The sequence below is a fragment of the Heterocephalus glaber genome, unplaced genomic scaffold, assembly GCF_053883595.1.
Source record: "Heterocephalus glaber isolate CG9 unplaced genomic scaffold, H.glaber_assembly_v1.0 deba00000676, whole genome shotgun sequence".
Taxonomy (NCBI): Eukaryota; Metazoa; Chordata; class Mammalia; order Rodentia; family Bathyergidae; genus Heterocephalus; species Heterocephalus glaber.
This window is the reverse complement of record NW_028258156.1, coordinates 8,219,967-8,240,201: the sequence shown is the minus strand read 5'-3', so window position 1 is coordinate 8,240,201 and position 20,235 is coordinate 8,219,967. Positions and strand designations below refer to the sequence as shown.

The following is a 20,235-nucleotide window of genomic DNA, read 5'->3' as shown; positions in this document are numbered from 1 at the left end:
TGCTGGAATGTCTTGTATCACATGAAACACTACTCTGAAACTTTTTTTTTTGAGGCAGGGTCTTGCTATGCAATTCATACTGGCTTTGAAAATTCATTCTGTAGTCCATGCTGGCCTTGAACTCATGCAGATCCTCCTGTCTCTGGCTCCCCAGTGCTGAGATTACAGCCATGCACATTACGCCCAGCTTAACACTATTTAATGTCAAATCATGAGTAATAAGTATTGTTGTGTTTTAAAGCAACTGAAACTAGACCTGTTCCAAGATGACAATCTTTCTAATATTTAAATTAAAAACTTATAACTTCCTTTTAATATTCTTCAGATATATATCCCTACTTCTTAAAATTATTTATTCATTCGGCAGATTTTATTTGACCAACAATACACTATAGATTATGAGGTTACAGATGTGAATAACAAACAAAGCACCAAAGTCCCTCGCATTCAATAGAGGGTGTAGTTAATATGTATAAATAGAAATATCATGTGCTAATGTGTGATAAGAAGGGAGATAGCAGAGCGAGGGGACAGAGAAATGATTACAGGCATTAATGAGAGTGAAGCTGGGAGACTGGTTTTCACACAAGAGATTGTGTGGAACTGGTGGTAGCAGTGGAGATATAAGAAGTGGTTAGGATCTGGATATAGTTCCAAGGTAGGGCCAGCAGATTTTGGTTTGAGTCTCTAAAATACTGGGCCTGAACAACTGGAAGGAAGAAGTGGTTATTTACTGGGACTGAAAAACCGGAAGAGAGGATTTGCCATTGAAGATGTCCACCTGACACCCAACTGGGATGCAGGATTAGCAGCAGGGCAAGGTTCAAAGAAGTCCAGGCCAGACACACAAATCAGGGGGACACTGGTACCATTCTGGTTTCCTGAATACAGTGATATAAATTCAGGAGTGGAGTTAATGTCTAGCATTTGGCTAGATGAGGAGTAATCAGGAGTCTAAGGAGAAGAAGCCCGCTAGGGATAATGTGGAAAGCAGTGACAGTGTTTCAGGGGGGAGGAAGTGGAAAACTTACTAAATGCTGCTCAAGTATCAGAGAAGATGGCTCAATATAATTGACATTAAATTTGATAGAAGCAATCCGTGACTTTGAAAAGGGCCACACTATTCTGAGGTAGTAGGACAAAACTTTCATTAGCGCATGGTTCAACAGAGAATCTGAGGTATGTGGTGAGAGGATCAGGCCCTGGCTGAAGGGCACTGGTAAGGACAGGGTTGCTGGCTTGCTTGCTGGTATTGAGAGGAGGAGCATTCTAGTATATTTATCTTCAGGAGAAAGGGACATTTGATGATGCAGGAAGGAGAGAGTACATTTTCAAGAGTAATTTTCTTAAGTAGGAAAGAGAAGATAAAGATCTAACCTCAGACAGAAATATGAATGTAAGTATTTCATCCACTAGAACTGGAGGAAAGGTAAAGTACAAATGTGAAGTCTGAACATTCACTTCACTCTGTCCACATGTCACAGCATAAATTAGGGAGAAAAGGAAACAAGAAGCCAATGAATGAGGAGAGATTAAGGTTCTCTGGTTGGTGGGAAACCTACGTACAACAAGGCCCATTGGAGTTAGTGGCTGTCCTAACCTTTTATATACCCAAAGTTTTCAACAGCTCCCACAGTAATATATTTTATCATGCACTGAGTAGAAGGAATGAGAGGAGGTTCACTTAAACCGCTTAAAATGCACTCTGGAGTGAAGAATGCAATGATTTGAAATATGATTGTGTCTGGCATATAGGTGTTCTATAAATAATAGATATGAAACATCAAATATATAAATTGTATGTGTAAATTATACACATGTCCACAAGCACACACAGTTATTTCTGATTCTGTTCAATAATCTGATGGCAAAATTCTGAAAGTTTTCTTTAAGCTTATCTCACACACTTGAACTATTGATCCCACCTCAGGCATTCAGACAGATGGTATCAAACCGGTAGTTCTAGGTGGAAGCAGATCAATCTTTCTCACACACATTAGAGAAGATGACAGCTGCTTTCCTTCCTGCACCACTAATAATTATGCCTCCCCATGACCTTGACTCTTGACTTCCAAACCTAAACTGAATCTATTCTTGATGTAATTACTGATTGACTAGTTTCATGATTTCACTCTTTCATACAACCTGTAGATGGGTGGTTATATTATTGTTGATGAATAAAATCCCCAAATCCCAACGAGTAAGATTTGTGGGTCCTTTTGAGAAATAAAATTGCATTCAAACAGACTTTTGCTCACATGGTAAAAGTTCAAAACAAAAGATAATAGTTTAAGTTTTGAAATATACCACCAATAAATTAATGACTAAAGAAATCTTTGAGAAAGTATCCTTTGAGCAGTACAGCTCAGCTACTAAGTAGCACAACTCAGTAGTACACTGAATTGGGGAGTTTCTGTGCAGGTCTGCTTGCAAGGCTGAAGTGTAATTTCAAGTGAGACTGTAGACTGCAGCATCTTTAGTGTTACAACAGTAAAGCGCTGTGTATTTATTAAAACGTTACAACATTCTCTCCCCCGGTCCCCCAGTAGAGGTGGTGGTGGTACTAGGGATTTAACCCCAGCCCTTTAAAATTTTTTTATTTTATTTTGAGACTGGATCTTGCTAAGTCACTAAGTTGCCTAGGCTGAGCTCCAATTTATGATCCTTCTGCCTTAGCCTCCCACTAAGATGTGAGCCATCATGCCTAGCTAACATGTGCAATCTTGACTGAGAAAGTTAATGTGATTTTTCTGACAAGAACCAACAGGTTTAGAACCTTCAAGATGAAGAACAATGGGTCAAGCGGCCTAAGAGTCTTCAAAGGATCCATTTTTAGATATGGTTAACAGGCGACAGTATGAGAGTGTCCAAAGTATTTATGCCACAATAGTATTTGGGAGTTACACTGCTACCAAAAGCACATCCATGCCATGATTTAGCTATTAGGGGACAGCACAGATTCTTTGGCAGGTGAGCCAACAGACTATTTGTCTAGTCAACCCCAGCTGCTGGTGCTGTGAACTCTTACTCTCTTCTGCCTTCTTTAAGGGAAGGTCTGCCCTGAGGGGGGCCTCTCCCTCCATTTCTTCACTTTCTATCCTTGTTTTCTCTTGGAAGTGGATCCTCTCTCACTGTACCTCCCCAAAGAATCAAAGTATACAGCAGTTCCTCATTATCTACAAGGGACACATCCCAAGACTGCCAACGGACGCCTGAAACCACAGATAGTACTGAATCCTCCTTATGCTATGCTTTTCCCTGTATATATATATATATATATATATATATATATATATATATATATATATATATATACACACACACACACACACACACACACACACACATATGTAATAAACTCTCCTTTATAAATGGCACAGAAAGAGATTAACAATAACTAATAATAAACAGAACAATTACAATGACATATTAAAATAAAAGTTATATGAATGTGACCTTTCTCAAAATTTCTTATTGTACTGTGTTCACTTTTTCTAACGATGATATAAGAGATACAATGCCTGTAATGAAATGAAGTGAGGCAGGCATTGTGATCCAGCAATAACTTCATGAGGGTTACTGAGATAATTACTAGGTGACTAAGGGGTGGGTAGCATATGCAGCACGGATACGATGGGCAAAGGAATGAAACGAATCCTATGTGGGATAGGACCAGACAGTTCAAGATTTTATTATGGTTTTCAGAGTGGCACAGATTTAAAACTTATGAATTACTTATTTTTGGACTTTTCAACTTAGTATCTTCAGACAGTGGGTAACTGAAACTACAGAAAGCAAAACCTCAGATAAGGGAGCCTCCTATAAATATGATTAGAAATTGAGGGCCCTTCTTGTGATTTACCTTGGTATCAAAACTAAGCACTTTATTCCCACTGATATGACTTTTTACAGAGCACAAAAGGTAAATGCTATATTATCTGCAAACAGCCGCATTACCTATGGCTCTCAACACAGGAGGAAGTAACAGAAATGATCATACCTGAGAATCTGGAACACCTTCAGCTTCTGTTACAGATACATGTTTGTCATTGTTTTCATCATCTTGTTCAAGTGCTTTTTTGAAAAAAAAAATAATATTAGTTGTAGCACTATAATATTAAATGTAACAATAATAATATTAAATACAGCACCATAAAAAAGTTTCAGTTTTCTTTAGGTTGGCAATTTGGTAGAAAAAATAATGTTAGATTCATAAAATGTAAAAAACAGCATGAATTTTAAATATTTGGATGAAAAGTTAACACTTTTCACAGTACTAAGTATTTTTCATGTATATTACTTCATCCAATAAATTGACGGCAATAGGAAAATTTAATCGCAATTCTCTTCTTCACCTAAACCCATCCTGACATCATTGCATCAGTACTGTAGGTTATCAAGGGAAATCTGGTGGTTACAGATAGCCTTCTATTCCCTCCAATTGAGAGAAGAACTTTCTAAAAGTGTGGCTTGCTGGGGGCAGTGTAAATATCCTATAATAAAGGAAGCACATTATTTTATATTTCAGTTGTTTGTTCCATTCTTACCACAAAATTCCAAACTGCAGAGTCCTGAATCCACTTTTCCCTTTCCCAGCATCTCCCTATCCAAGTTCTTAGCACCTTTTCCTCACTGTTGCAATAACCTCTACACGATGCCCTTGACGTAGGCCTCTTCCTTATCTAATCCAGCTTGGACACAACTGCTAAAACAATTAGTCTCAAAAAAGATGAAAACGAGTGCCAGGCTTTGGCATATGTTTTGCTTATCTTAATAAATCTGAATTTCTGCTCATCACTGAAGGGCTTCCTCCAATTCCCTGGTTTTTTGAATCTCCATCTTCTCACTGACATTCAACTACAAAATTTTAATTAACTGATCCTGGCATGATGGCTGGATGGCTTTTCTCTACATATAACTTGCTCTTTCATTTCAACAATATTTATTCAGCACCTATAGTATTGTGTGCCTTGCACTGGAGTTATTTCTGTCAGCAAGATGGGAAAGCTCCACAAAGTACACATATTAGCAGGGAAAAGAATCAATAACAACTACAACTAATAATTTTGAAAAAATAAAATGAAATTAAAAAGTCACCATTAAGGGCCTTAAAAGATTAAACTGGGAAGTGGCAGGAGACCAACTCGGGGAGGTCATTGTAGAGAGATGGCCATGATGGTGTTTCTCTGAAGAAGTGATATTTGGGCTTAGATCTGAAGGGAGAGATGGAGTCCCCAATGGTAGGAGACAGGGACACATGACAAGCAAGGTATAAGCCACAGTGAATCCAGGTTTGTGCCTAAGAACATAGGGAAACCACAAAAGAATTTTAAATTAGGAACTGGATGATCTGATATATCTGTTCTAAACCTCTTGCTTCTTTATGAAGAACAGACTGGGAAGAAGCAAGTGGAAGCAGGGAGACCAGTCAGGGACTACTGATACTGTCTTGCCTAGAGATGACAATGTGCAGGGCAAAGAGGTAAACTGTATTTGGTGGGGGAGTGGGGTGGCTGGAGATTGAACCCAGAGATTTTACATTTTTTTAACTTTAAAAGATTTTTGAGACAAGTTCTCACTAAATTGCTAAACTGCCCAGGCTGGGCTCAAGTTTGTAATCCCTTCCTCAGTCACCCAGAGTACTGGGATTAATGGCATGCACCACCATGTCTGGGTTGGGCTGTATATTTTTCAGACAGAATGTACACAACTTGCCAACGAACTGAATGCAGGGTGATGGGGAAAGGAACATGAGGGAGAAGCAGCAACCAATGATGACTCCTAGGCAGGGTAAGTAATTCCTTGTCTCCATGTGATGGTTTAGATCTAAATGTCCCCCTGAAACCTCATGCACTCATAGGTGGGACTTTTGAGAGAGGTGAATGGATCATGAGTTTGTGACACTCAGTGGATTAGTGCACTGATGAGTTTATAGCTAACTGTGATGTGGAAAGGTGAAGCCTGGAGACATGGGCTGAAGTGCCTATCTCTCTCCTCCTTCCTTGATCCCTCTCTGCTTCTGCCTGCCATGCCATGACCAACTCTCCCCTGCCAGGCCCCTCTGCCTGACCCCCTGCCTTGGAACAAGCTGACTAGGACTGAAACCTCTATAAACTGTCAGCCAAATAAACCTTTCTTCCTTTAAGTTGTGGGTCTCAAGTATTGTGGCCCAGAAACAAACAAAGTAACTAAGACATTCTACCACAGCATTTATCCTTTTTGCCCTCTTCACCAAAAGCAAGCTCTCGCATACCCACCTGTCTAACGGTGAGTTCACCAGCTGTAATCATGGATTCAGTTTGCATTATTTTGTGTACTTTTAAATAATATGTCTCTGCTGTGTATTTTTTAGAATACACATGTGCCTTTTGCTTTGATATGCCTTTTCTACCTGCTGTGCAGTACTTACCACGGAGGCCACCTACAGTGCTATGCACACAGTACGACTCTGTAAATGTTAACTGGGACAAACAATTCATCCTCAAGTGACCGGAATGGCACCACCTGACTACACCCACTTATATAATAAGCTGCTTCTTTTGTAACTATTTATGAAAGGAGGGAAATTTTTCTGTTAGACTCCCCAGAAACCTAGGATAACTCCTACCAACTGAACATCTATAGGCAAGGTAAGAACAGCAGAAGTGGACAGAAGCTTTTCTTGTTCTCAGCAAAAAGCTCTATTCATGCTTGTTCAAAGGGGGTCCCCTGTTGTCACAGTTGCCCTTAGGAGGAAATTTAAGAAAGAAAAACACTTAATGTTTTCTCTGAAAAACTAGAGGCAAAGATATAAAGGGAAAAATAAAATCTGGAATAACATTCCAAACTCCACTTTAAAATGCAGTGGGGTGCAGAAGCAAGGAATCACACTCAACCAATGGAAATAATACAAAAAGTCCTATCCTGGAGGGCAAGCTATTAATACAGCAATGTCGATCACTTCATTTGAATACCAACAATATTTTGGCACTTAATCTGTTCTTTACTTGAGTTTTTGCTGTTTAAAATTTTAATATGAAGGAGTAGTAAAGAAACTTAAATTTTGGAATATTTTCGCCTACTAACTTCATGGTTTTTTTTTTGAAACAAGAATGTTCTGGGTTTGTAATGGTTAAGCTTAATTGTTAACTCGATTGGCTTGGGAGCCACCTAGGGCAGTGGTGGCAAACTCATGGGACATGTGTTGTTTTTCTTTTAAGACAAAAAATGTTAATGTGTGAGTTGTTTTTTCTAAACTAAACTCTCAGTGTTCAGGTTTAATTGCAGTGTTGGCACTTTGCGATAAATAAGTGGGATTTGGGTTGCAGTTTGGGTGCTCGTCTCTAAAAGGTTCGGGATCACTGACCCAGGGGATTAGTAAAGCACACGTCTGGGGGTTTGTGGCTGGGTTGTGGAAGTATGACCCTGGGTATTACATACGGTCCCTGGTCCCTCCCTCTCTGGCAGGATTTCCTGCTCTGCTTCCTCTGTTTCCCGGTTTCCATGAACTGAGGAGCAGCTTTCCCCCACCATACGCTTGCACCATGACGTTCCTGCCTTGGTGCCAGCCTACCACTGTGAGCCAATCAAACCTCGCCTCCCTTCCATTGCGGGTGTTGGGAACTGGGTCCCAAGGATGGGAAAGCTCACTAACACAGGAGTATTGGCATTTCTTTTTCTTACCTTACTTAATAAGGACATAAAACATTCAGGACAATGAGTAATAGTTTTAGGACTGAGAGTTGATACTATCTTTTGAGATTTACTCATAATTTTTAATATCCTGAAATAGAGTTAAAGGAAGAATAAATGAGCATACAAAACAAGATAAACAGTACTGTTTCTCTAGCTTATCCACATCAGCAATGCTTCATTCATTCATTCTGCAGTGTTGGGGATCAAATCTAGGTCCTCATACCTACTAGGCAAGAGCTCTACTACCACTGAACTTATCTTATCTGGAAATGCTACTTTTATTGCCACATCTTTGATGACTTCAAAATATCTGGTCTGCAATTACACCTAACAGAGTGAGAACGGACTTGGCAAAAGGTACCTCACAGCCTCTCTCAATCTGCACACGACAGACACTCACAGTGTTGCTGGTCTCTTGACCTCAACACCCCGATGATAAAGAAAAGAGAATGTTCTGTTCCAACACACAAATAATATTCTTTTCTTGGAAGTACTGAAAAATCATAACTCCAACGATACATTCTACCAGTGTTTACATATGGTACTTGGAAACAAAAACTTACATATCCTGCACTTCCAAGGATTTATGTTCACTTTATGAAATCACATGCATGAAATACATAGTTGGAGTCATCTAAAAAGGAACATTCTTCTGACTTTTAATAGGTTAATGTCAAGGAATAAATTAGAAGACAGTTTCTCTTTTCATGCTTCCCCATAGTGAGGTTCATGCTGTAAGAGGAAGAGGAAGCAGTTATCTAGATCTGTGAGTTTAGCTTTTCTTTTATCTGATCAAGTAAGGGTATGATGGGGGAATTTTCCCGTACAAATATTGATTCTGGGATAGTTTCCTCCAGCAGGACACGTACACAGGAATGACAGTTTCTGGGACCAGGGGGACTAGGAGCCTCTCTGCCAACACACACCATCCCCTTATCTCTCCACACACAAGATTTAAAAGCAAGAATCAGCCTTTGAAAATAACTTACCATAACAAAAACACAAATATATGATCTGGGGCATGTACTTTGAATAGTGAACATAAGAGCCCACATGAGAACCAAGAATATATGTGGATTAATTAGCACTAATTCACAGAAGAGCATCTAGTTTAAATGCATCTATTTGTAAATTAGTCAAGAGAGATTCAGTAGGCGCTACAGCTGACAACCTCCTTAGGGCTTGACTTGATGTCACTTTCTTGTTGCCTTGGAAAATCAGGCCCCTCCCCCCACTTACTATGAAGGATGCTAAAAAACTCCCCCAGTAACTATTTTATTTTATTTTTTTTGGTACCAGGGATTGAACTTGGGTCCTTAGCTTGCGAAGCAGGTGGTGGAACCACTGAGCTAAATCCCTGGCCTCCCAGTAACTATTAATACTGCTTTAAAAAGGGAACTGATGTTCTTTTAAAGTGATGCTTATTTAATTTCTGCTGATCAACTTTATAAAGATAAGAGCCACAACAAAAACATTAAACATACAATGACTACAATGCACAAGAGTTGGAACCATTCTTCAACAATCAACCAACCTTTTTAAAAAAGAAAGCTTACAAACCAATGAAAAATTTTACTACAGACAGAAAGTTAGTGTTCCAAGTCTCTATGTGGGAAATTAGCAAGTATACTTGTAATTAAGAAAAATAATTTCTTGGATATTTTGCCAAGAACTTAAGTTTTGGCAAAAATATATAGTCTCTTTACCTGTGTAACATTTTTTTTAGTACTGGGGATTAAACCCAGGGCTTCTGCACTGAGCTACTGTATATTCCCAAGTGGGTAAAATCTTCCCCATTTCACAGATGAGGAAACTGAGATTAGCAAGACGAATCACCCTATCCTAGTCTGTATGCGTGTACGTGTCTGCAGTATTTGTGGCAGCTCAATTTGTGTTCTCTGCCTCAGTTAAGGAGGAAGCAGAACAATGCTGGTCATACTGCATGTCATCAAATCCATTCATATGAATCTTGGCTAGGATTTCATTTCTTTTTTTTAACGAAATAGAATTAAAGCAAAGAATAGAAAAAATTAATATTAAAATGCAACACAACCAGTATCTTTCACAAATGTGAATGAGATGTGTATCAGGCCAGGCTCTTTTATGTGTTCTGTGGGTTTTGGACATAAAAATGTTAGGAAAACACAGCATATTTCCAGGCCACAGGAGGCAGAACGCAGCCCCACTTTATGTAAATAATCAGCTATTTTTTGTACCATCTTGCAGCGGGGTCCTAATGTTTATTTTAGGAGGCCCCTCCGCAGCATGCCATGCATGTTCAGCAAGGAGCACATTCCCTGTGAGATGGCAGGGGAACAAGCTTGTGGAGAAGGGGCTTGGGGAAGATTCACTTTTGTTACTCACAGATAATCACGCATGCTTCCAAGTGCTCGATTCTCTTCTAGGGATTAAAAAAAAAGCAGTTGCAGCCTTTCACCTCATCACTGTATTTTTTTAGTGTTGCAATTTGAAATTGAGAGGTCAGTATTCACTACTCAGTCACTCCCTGTGGCACTATAATCTAGTCTATCCAGAGCCACAGGACTCCTCTGGGAACATAACCAGTCAGCGACCGCAGCATCGCTGCCCCCAGCAGTTCTCTCGGCCCCAACCTATCCCCCTTGTCCGCAGAACTTGAGACTGTTGATTTAAAACTCTTGCTTCTGTATCCTGTCATCTTCAAAGCCCCTGAAAATGGAAATTTTTCCTAGGGCTCTCTTTTCTCTCTTTGCCTCTTTCCTTGGAGATCTTACCAGCTCCTACAGTTTCAACTTTCACTGAAAGGTGGGTTATTCCCAAATCCGTGTTTAGATCCCTGCTCTCCTTCCTGAGCCCAAGTTGCCCAACACACATGGAACATCTTCATTTCACACACTGGTGCATCAGCCACGTCCAGGCTGTTGTGGCAGGTGGGAAGGCGTAATATATCTCATAGGGGTGAGGAGCCCAAAGTCGGGATCACATACATCACCTTCACTCCATTCCACAACTTCTTTCTCCTCCTGGGTTCTCTGCCATACTTTAGGTCATCACCAAGCACCAAAGCTGGAATTTAAGGCATCTTCAGGCCATCCTTCTGCTCAGCCCTCATGACAATCTTGTGCAAAATCCCGTCACTTCTCCCTCTAGAACATCTACCCTTCTGCCACTGTCACGGTTCATGGGCTCATTAACCTCCACAACCTCTTTCCTTCAATCTATTCTCTATGCAGCTGCCTGAACTGTGTTTCCAAAGTGCGCGTGTGATTGTGCCATCCTGCTTATGCCCACTGAGAGAACTGGAGACTGATGCTAACTCAGGTTCCACAGCCCCATCCCCAGGGTCTCTGATGCTCTGGGGCTTAGCCCAGGGATGTGTGGGTGTGACAGCTTCAATGGTTGCATTCTACTCTCTTCAACACTGACCAACGTGCAGGTGGAATCCCTCAGCTTGGCCCTGAAGGTGGAAAGTAGGCTACCAGTCTCCGAATCTCTCGCTAGGCACATCTTCCATTTTCTTACTCCTGGCCTATGACATCTTTGTCTTGCCTTCACTAGGGGACACTGTTCTTGTCCACTGGGTTCCCTAACTTGGACAGTAACCATTAGAAGTGAGATGCAAGTAGAATAAAATGTCAGATCCACTTTGGGGGAAAGGGGCTAAGATGATGAAGGACGCTTCAAGGAAAACACAGATTCTGACAAAGAGGAAGGGGAAGGGAGGAAGGTCAGTCAAGGCGGTAACCTGACATAAACAGAGATAAGCTGGAGGAAAGCCTGGGAACAATGATAGTTAAGCGTTGGTCAATATCACAAAACAAAAGTGGAAGAGTAAGTTGGGCATTGCTAGACTCTGGACCTGGAACTGCAGGTGTCCAAAATTGCATTTGGCTTGGTCCCCACCTTGGCAATACTAGGAGGTGTGGGCCCTTTAAAAGGTGGGGCCTAAAGTGAGGTATTTAGATCATTGGAGCAGCCCCTTGCAGGAGGCTGTGGGACCATGGCCTCTTCCTTGCTCTTTCACTTCCCAGTCATGTGGTGATCAGGTTCACTCCTCAGTGTGCCTCCCACCATGTGCTGCTTCACCACAAGCCCAAACCAATGGGGAAAACCTTGAAAACTGTGACCTAAAGTAAACCTTTTCTTTTCATAAGTTAACTCAGATATCTGTTATAGTGACAGAAAGCTGACTAACACAGGGCTGAGGAGCTTGGAGACCATTTCGTAATGCATGGGTGACGTGAGTGAGGGAAAACATCACCATCTGTGACTGAATCTGTGCTGCTCTGGAGTTCCCACTGTCAGGCACACGATACACTTTCCGTGTGGATCACCCCATTTGCTCTTCCCCACATCCCTCTCATCAAGGTACTGGTAAGACTTGACTGAGGCATGTGGTCGCTGGAGTAACTTAATAATTTGATACCTCTCTGTGCCAACATTGTTAAATGTCTGTTCCTCATAGTTAGCTGGGCTAGTGAGAGAGTGAGTTTCTATTATTCAAAGATGAGTACCACTTTGGGAATTTAGCAGTTTATATTTCTTCAATCATCTCATTTGATTATTTTTCTGACATTGTAAAAATGTTTATTTGTAAAGTTTTAAATTGTTAAATTACAGTTATAAATATTTTCTGATACCTTTTTCTGACACTCCTAATTTTTCTGACAAACTTACTAAGGAAAGAGATAAATCACTCGCATGGATAAAAGCATGTTGTCTAGGCTGAACAACACTCCTTGCATGATTTGGTTTCAGAATTATCACTTCTGAAAAGCTAGCAAGTCCACAGGTTGGTGAAGGTGCCTTGGTAGGCCTTGATATGTGCTGATGTTCACTTACAAAGTACTCCTCAGTGATATATATATACCACAATGGGCACTGACACATTTCCAGTAGCTGAGACAAACTTCCTTGGTCAAAGCAGACTCCATTTACAATTTGACTGCTGTAATTTTTCATATGGAAATATGAGTTAAATAAGAATATATCTATATCTATATCTATATCTATATATATATCTATATCTGTTATCCCAGTGAATTTCAGGGCAGGTGTAGGCTTGGTCCTCTCCTTACCTGGTTCTATGAGCTATCAAGATTATCATTTTACAACAGGAAAAACATCCTGAAAGAAGATAACTACCTTGTTTAGAATTACACAGGAAGTCAGTGGAGGAGATAGTTAGGTACCCAAGTCTGACTCTTTCTCTGTACCAATCTGCTATAAAGATTAAATTGTCTAAAATTAATTGAATAGCAGTGATGCTGAAAACAAAGAGCAGGAGGTTTACTGCCAAGAATCTAAGCAAGAACAAACTTGAATTTCCTACTAGGACTGCATTCTGACAATTAGAACCGTAATGACTTTCTCATTTTTTTAAGTGCTTTTGCCAGCTCCTTCCTCCCTAGTCTTCTCTGTGCCTCCTAAATCATGGATTTCTATAACGCAGATAAGAAATGTCTGCTGCATGAAAGAAATGTATTACTTTTACTAACATTTGGATGTAGGTGTGCTGGAAATGTACCACATTCAGACAACACTGTAACAATGAAAAGATTAAAATCAGATGAGCTGAAAAGCCCCCATGTACCCCAGCAGATGCCTCATGTTCTGTACACTCAGCACACTTGACCGGAGGGGCTCCCACACTGAGAGAAGGGGGCTGCCTACCACTGTCTTGCTCTCTGTGTGATTTATCCCCACCCTAAGGCAGAGAGGATTCCACTTCAATTCTTATGTCTTTGTCTCACAGCCAAGACCCTCCAAACTTCCTTTGCTGCCACATCTTAATAGATTTCAAAGTGCTTTCTTCTGAGTAAGACTTGGTACAAGTTCAGTTAATGGAAAGGTTATTCAACAGAGAAAAATGGTAATGTCACTAGATGTTTCAGGTCTTTCAGGCATAAACATTTACCCCATTAGCCAGGGTTATAAGGAGGTAATCAGTGTTTGATTCCAGTAGCCTGATTCTATTCCTATGCTTAATAAGAAATGTACCAGAAATAATGTTTTCTTTTAACACAAAGATGGCTTTTACATTATCTGACTAAAATAAAATCTTAATGAACAAAAATCAAGTTAACTTTACCCACAATTTTTCTGGGGAGGTATAATTTTTTTTTTAGGCCATGTTCTAGTGATAGGACAGATTTAGGCCAATCTCTTATAATCACATGGTACAAGTTTTGTGTAGCAGCGATTCTCAGACATTTCAATATTCATTCATTTGAAAAGATCCTAATGCACTCCGCTACTCTACACAATTTCTTTTAGGAATTAAATTTGAAAGACTTAGCTAGTAAAAAATTACTTTTGAGCCCAACTGTACTAGCACAAAGCTATGTGCTTCATGCCCTGTTATTTAACCCCTCCAAAAGCCCCAGAGGTAGGTGCCATTAGCTCCATTTTACAGAGTTAAGAAAATGAGCCTGTGGAAGCCACTAACTCACAGCAAGTGGCTGAGCTAGGACAGAATCTGTCTTTTGATTTGCTTTTCACAGCTACACAATTCTGTCCTGGGTATTGTAAGCCAGAAAACAAATCAGGTCATATCTATATGGAATATTCCTATGAACTAAGGGTTTATAGTATACAACCTACACTTTAAAAACCATATTTATTACAACTTCTTGCCACTCCTATGATGCTTTTTAAGTTTTTGTTTCTAAACTGTCACTAATTCCATTGCTAAACTTTCCTATTGACAGAAAAGTGGAATTCTTTCACTTACAAAGAAGGAAACCACAAGAATTCCCTGAGAGTCTTTGTGCTTGCAAATACAAGCAATGACACCATATAGGCCACTAAATAAATGAATGAATGGAGGGAGGGAGCTTAAGAAATCTCCAGGAAAGAAGATATGAAATTTTTCCTTAACCCTCATCAAAATCTGTCCTGCTGTAATTTAAAGAGAATTCTTTTTACATTTGGAAAAAATGTAGCATTACTCCTACAGCACTTCCTAGTATATGGGCTGTGTCAAGCTATATTAACTTACTAAGCTTCAATGTCATTACAGTACTTGTAAAAATGGGGGTAGATGATAATAAGCATCACCCCTGAGTGGATATGTGGAAGGAAGGATTCATGTGAAGTATTTGATCAATGGCAGTGACTTTACACTGCACAGTAAGGTGATGTGCCCTCTTTTGCATTTTCATCTGTGGATAGCAGCTTTTTCCTAATCTGAACATGTGTGGTTGGGATAAAGTAGAAGAAATGCCATGATAAAATCATTAATATTCACATGCCAACATCCAAGATAGAAATTTGCAGCAAGACAAGAAGTTTGAGTAGACCTACTGAGAAATGTTCTCTTCCTTTGCACATCAAAAACCAACTCTGGAAGCCCAGAATTTAGACTTTTCTTTCCTGAAATGAACAGGCCACAGGCTTGTTCCCCTTAGGAGGAAGTCAGAAAATCAAGGCTGTAAAAGCTCAGGGCTGTTTCTAGGTTGCTTCCAATAAACTGTGCAAAGAAGAAGTGTAAAGAGGTGGCAGAGATGGAAAGTAACAGCTGTGGGCTGCAACTTCCTTGGCTGGGCTTGGGCCCGAAAGAGGGGCCAGGTAGATGGTTGAGGGGACATTGAGGATAGGGGCAGTGGTTTGCACACAAACTCAGGCTTGGAACACAGTGGAGATTGCCTCAAAATCTGCTCCAGTCCCCTCATGGGGACAGCAGACTCAAAGCAAATCAGCAGTGAGCACAGTAAGGGGCAGGAGGGTGCAGCTTATTTTTCCCCAAGTTGGTTTTCTACATGGCTGGTATCCAGATGTCCCTCCACAACTTCATGTGGTCATAGGTGGAGCTTTTTGGAGGTGGCTGGATCTAGGGTGTGTGATACTGGGATTAAGGGTGTGTGACAACTAAATAGGTTTAGTATAGTCCTCAGTGTGGATAAGGAAGCCTCACCCTAGATGTGGGTGGCACCAATCAATAGGCTTATAGCCTGGATGGAATATAAAGGGAGAGAGGGAAGGCAGGCTTTGCTGCTTGCAGCCTCCTGCTTGCTCTGCCACAGACTGTTTCTCCTCTGTGATGCTCCTCTCCCATGCCACCCTGCTGTGTAGCCAGATAATTATGGACTGAAATCTCTACAAACTGTGCATTGAAATAAATTTTTCCTACTTTAACTTGTTGTGGGTGTTGGGTATTTTGTCTCAGCAATGAGAAAGTATCCAAAACATCTTCTGTCTCAGGATGGGGAGCCTTTAGGAGTTCCTACATGTCCTAGGGACAGGGACCTGCAATGAAGCTTGCATTTGCCAAAGGCAAAAGTCTGTACTGATGGGACAGGGAAGCAGTGTAGTGAAGCACAAGATCAGCATGTGGCAAGGCAAGTAGGAGGGCCCAGAGGCCCTGGTCCAGCTGGGACAGGCCTGGTCACCTCTGCAAGTCCTCTCTGGCTGCATGTGACTCCATGTGCCTCCGACAACTCGTGCATGCCAGGGACTGTAGTGGTCCAAAAAAGGAGATTTAAACTAGCCCCAGGTAGGAGGTACATCCTGAACAGACTGTTTATCACAAAAAACCAAAAAGGGTTCAAATCAGAAACAGTTAAAATATTATTCATTGGCAGTAAGCAGTGGACTCTGTGGGCCATAAAGCAATTGCCCTGCACCAACAAAAAAAAGCATTTCTCCTCTGTATTTCAGTGTGGTGAATAATTTTGAGCTTTACACTACAACTTCTGAGTAACGTATTTTCATGGCTCATAAGAGAAAACACAATCACATAAGATTTCCAAAATTAAGCCAAAATATATTTGAAAGAAATCCTTTTGATTATAGCACTGGTTATCAGCCCAGCTGCTCTTTAGTTTTCAGCCAGATTCTAAGCCTTTGGTCAGTTAGTGACGAAGCCGAGGATCAGAGTCCCAAGGGGCTTGGAATAGGAGCCACCACGTTAAGTGTGCTGCTCCAGCACCTGTGAGGCTCAGTGACAGGCTCAGTGCCTTTCCTAGTGGGTTGAGTGTTAGAGGGGGGCAACTACAAGCTGCTAGGACAATGCCTCCCACTCCTCCACTGTCAATAAGAAGAGTTCTCAGCCAGGAATTTATGACAATCTCCAGTTTCCCTCAATCCTCCATCCACCTCACAACAGGGTAGAGAAGTTTTCTTTTTTACACATATATGATATATCTGTGTCTGCTGCACAAATCTTCCTCACTTAGTGACCTACCTGTTTAATGACTGTTTGGACTTACAACTGAGGCATGCTATTTGGACTAATGACCTGCCAGGCTTAAAACCCTCCCCCATTTTTTGGTATCTCTTGAGGTTGCCTCAATATCCAAAAAAAGTATTATAGTTTGCCTGTTTTGATGCAGAAAGGAATGATGTGGAACATGGTCTTATGAGACCTGTTGATCACATGATACAGGCAGAACTGCTGTGACACAGGGCCAGAAAGATTAATCTGAGCTCTTTTTATTAGGCTCACTTCTAAAGACTATTTGGTTCTAACAGTTTCTCATGAATCATAAAACTGATTCACTTGGAGGTAAATTCTCTGTTATAAACAAACTCTTCAGAAGTGATACTATCTTTGAAACTTATTGATACATAGAAATGTCTCATATCAAATAGGTGCACATATTTTCTCAAGGGTTATATATACACTTCCAAACCACAGGAAACAATTGAATGATTAATTATCACTCTTATTCTTGTTTTGTTTTTTTTGGAACCAAGGATCGAACTCAGGACTTTGCGCTTGCGAGGCAGGCGCCAGAACCACTGAGCTAAATCCCTGGCCCTATCACTCTTATTCTTGTCTCTGTGATTGCTCCATGTGTTTAATTTTTGTCTTACGCTCCTGGCTAGTAAGCTCCTTAACTGCATACTTTACATGTCTTTCTATCCTCCAAGGCATTTACTGCAGAGTGGACAGAGCAGTGGCTCCGTCAATCCCAAATATATCAAGGACATCTGCATTTCCAATGATTTTTTACAGAGTCAGGCAGGTTCATGGTTCTGTGGCATCTTTTTAGTAGTATTTTAGTTTCACTGGTCTCTTGCAATGACCTGCAGAAGCCCCTTCATTAATGAGCCAAAAGTGCACATTCAAAACACAGCTTCCAGCAATATCAACTATGGTCAGTGTAACCTTGAAGAATTCGTGGAAGCTTCTAAGATTCCAGGAAATGGCATGTGAGGAAATATAGGAATAGACACTTTATTGATTTGTTAAAAATCATATCTGGATTGTGTCTGTTTTGCAAACATGATTATTGATGAGCACTTTCTGTATCATTGCTATATCATAAAATATCCTGGACTTTTCGAATAATTTTCATCCCTGACTTTTTACACATGCGAGGGATCAATATTGCCTGAACCCATCTGATGTGATGATTTGTTGGTGGCTGCTGTATTTTATTTTAAATATTATTGGAGAGCACGTGGTCTTTAAGAAAAACAAATCGTTTTCATTGAACTATTTTGATAATATATCTAATAGATATTCCTCATTTAAAGACCTGTTTAATGACTGTTCAGACTTATGACCTGTCCTTTTTTTTTGTACAGTTCGGTACATCTTGTTGATAGAGCCTCAATGTGTTATTTTTGTACAGTATACCTTGCCTATACTGTGATTTCTGCTGACTACTGTACAGTGCAGTAGTTTCATGCTCATTATACATTACAGTACTGCATGTAAGAGTTATGTAAATAAAAGCAGTCATCAAGTTGGAGTTTCCTTTCACTATTTCTTTGTTTTGAATACTGTAATTTACATACTATATACAATTCCTCATTTAGTGACCAATTCTTAACCATTAAACAAGGAATGTCTGTGTAAGACTCCCTGGACAGAGGAAAAGAACCTACATTCAGGTCCATCTCCAGAATTGGGATATAGGAAATGAGCCATTCAAACACACTAAGACAAAACTAAAAATTGAAAAGAAGAAAATGAGCATCCATGAAGTGAGGAGGGCACATAGCATCTTCACAGTTTGCTCCCTACAGTAGTTAGAGAAAAAGGACACAAAACTACCATTTCTTAAGGCTATAAAGATGACCTCAATCTGAAATGTCTCACAGTCCTTCTACCAGAAACAATAACATGAGGAGTTATTAATCTTAATAGGTCTTACAGCAAATGCTTCATTTTTATTGAATATCTGCATTTTCAAAAAACGGAAGTTCACTGCCTGGCAAAAAGAGAACCAGACACCAGGGACGGTGGCACAAGCCTATAAGCCTAGCCACTTGGGAGGCTGAAATAGGAGGATCACAAATTTGTGGCCAGATTGGGCAACTCAGTGAGACCCTGTCTCAAAATTAGAAAGGGTTGAGGACGTAGCTCAGTGGTATTTAGAGCCTGCCCCGAGTTCAATCCCAAGTACTGCAAACCGCCCCCCACCGCCCTAAGCAGGCAAGCCCTTTAGTTCTACTGATGTGGGATCTGCCATGGTATTGGTTCAGGGCTCTTTAAGGGAGCTGGGCTCAAATTCACTTCCTCTTACACCAGTGCAAGTCAGATCCAAAAAATAACTTCCTGACATGTTTCTTATGGAAACTTTAGTCAGAGTATTTCTTATTCCTGACTCTCCCCAACAAATAAAGCTTGGAAATAATTCTCTTTGTTTATAAATCTTTTATTGGCAATGTCATGAAATCCTCATAATTTTGTTAACATTTCCATGAGAAAGTATCTTCTCAGGTAGAGAAACATTGAAAAAAATCAGACAATTCTTCAATAAGTAGGCTTGCAGCAGAAATATAAAGTGTATTGTTAATTCTCTCTACCATGCATGGTTCACTAGGCCAACAAATGTCCTTTATAAAATACCAGCTCGCTTCCTAAGACTGCAGATCACACAGACTTTGACACATGTGAGTCGAAGTCTGGCATCTAAACTGCCTTGGTTGAATAAGGGCTGGTTAAAATTTAGATGCTGGGGCCTCTACCCACACTTACATGGAAGCCCAAGAGACCAGGACCAGGAATTACCACTATTGACAGGTGCTGCAGATAACTGCTATGCAAATTAAAACTGAGAATCACTGCTCTGGAAAACCAAATTCTTATTTGGTCAAAAAGGAACTTTGATGCAGCTGTTCAGAAAAAGACCTAGTATTATTTTATAAAGTAATCTATCTACCTGTTTCCACATCTCCAAACAAAAACACTTACTGTCAAAATGTACAGTTTTAGCTTAAGAAACTCCTTCATTGGCTCCAGAGTGAAAATATAACCAATCTCACCCCCAGACATATATCAATAACATGGCAGTATCAATAGTATTGAATGTAGTATTTTATAACCTTTCTGAAAGAATGCAAACAGCTGGGGCCAGTTTATCCACTTGCAAAAAGTCTGATTTATAAATTCTCAAATGTTAAGTATTTATGTATTATATAAATGAAAAGAATAATACATGAAGTAAATGTCACTTTTGGCATATTACTTATCCTGGCAGAGTTCCATGGAAGCAAATTGTGTTCTCTGCACTACTTTGGAGCTTTATTTACATACAGTATCACATACTGTGTTCATATCATTTTCAGTTTTACTGAGAACAGATCCATTTTCATGGCTATTTCTACACATTGACTTTTAATGTGATG

The 20,235-nt window shown here is 40.1% G+C and overlaps 1 protein-coding gene across 2 annotated transcripts in view; it reads right to left on the bottom strand.

The window, feature by feature from the left end:
* Positions 1 to 20,235, bottom strand: part of Rapgef5 (Rap guanine nucleotide exchange factor 5) — a 226,458-nt gene that overhangs the window by 107,678 nt on the left and 98,545 nt on the right. For both annotated transcript variants that reach the window (XM_013070290.3, XM_021254134.2), the window contains one exon: positions 4,001 to 4,074. In XM_013070290.3, coding sequence (XP_012925744.2) covers positions 4,001 to 4,074 — 74 coding nt within the window. The remainder of the gene's footprint in view (positions 1 to 4,000; positions 4,075 to 20,235) is intronic.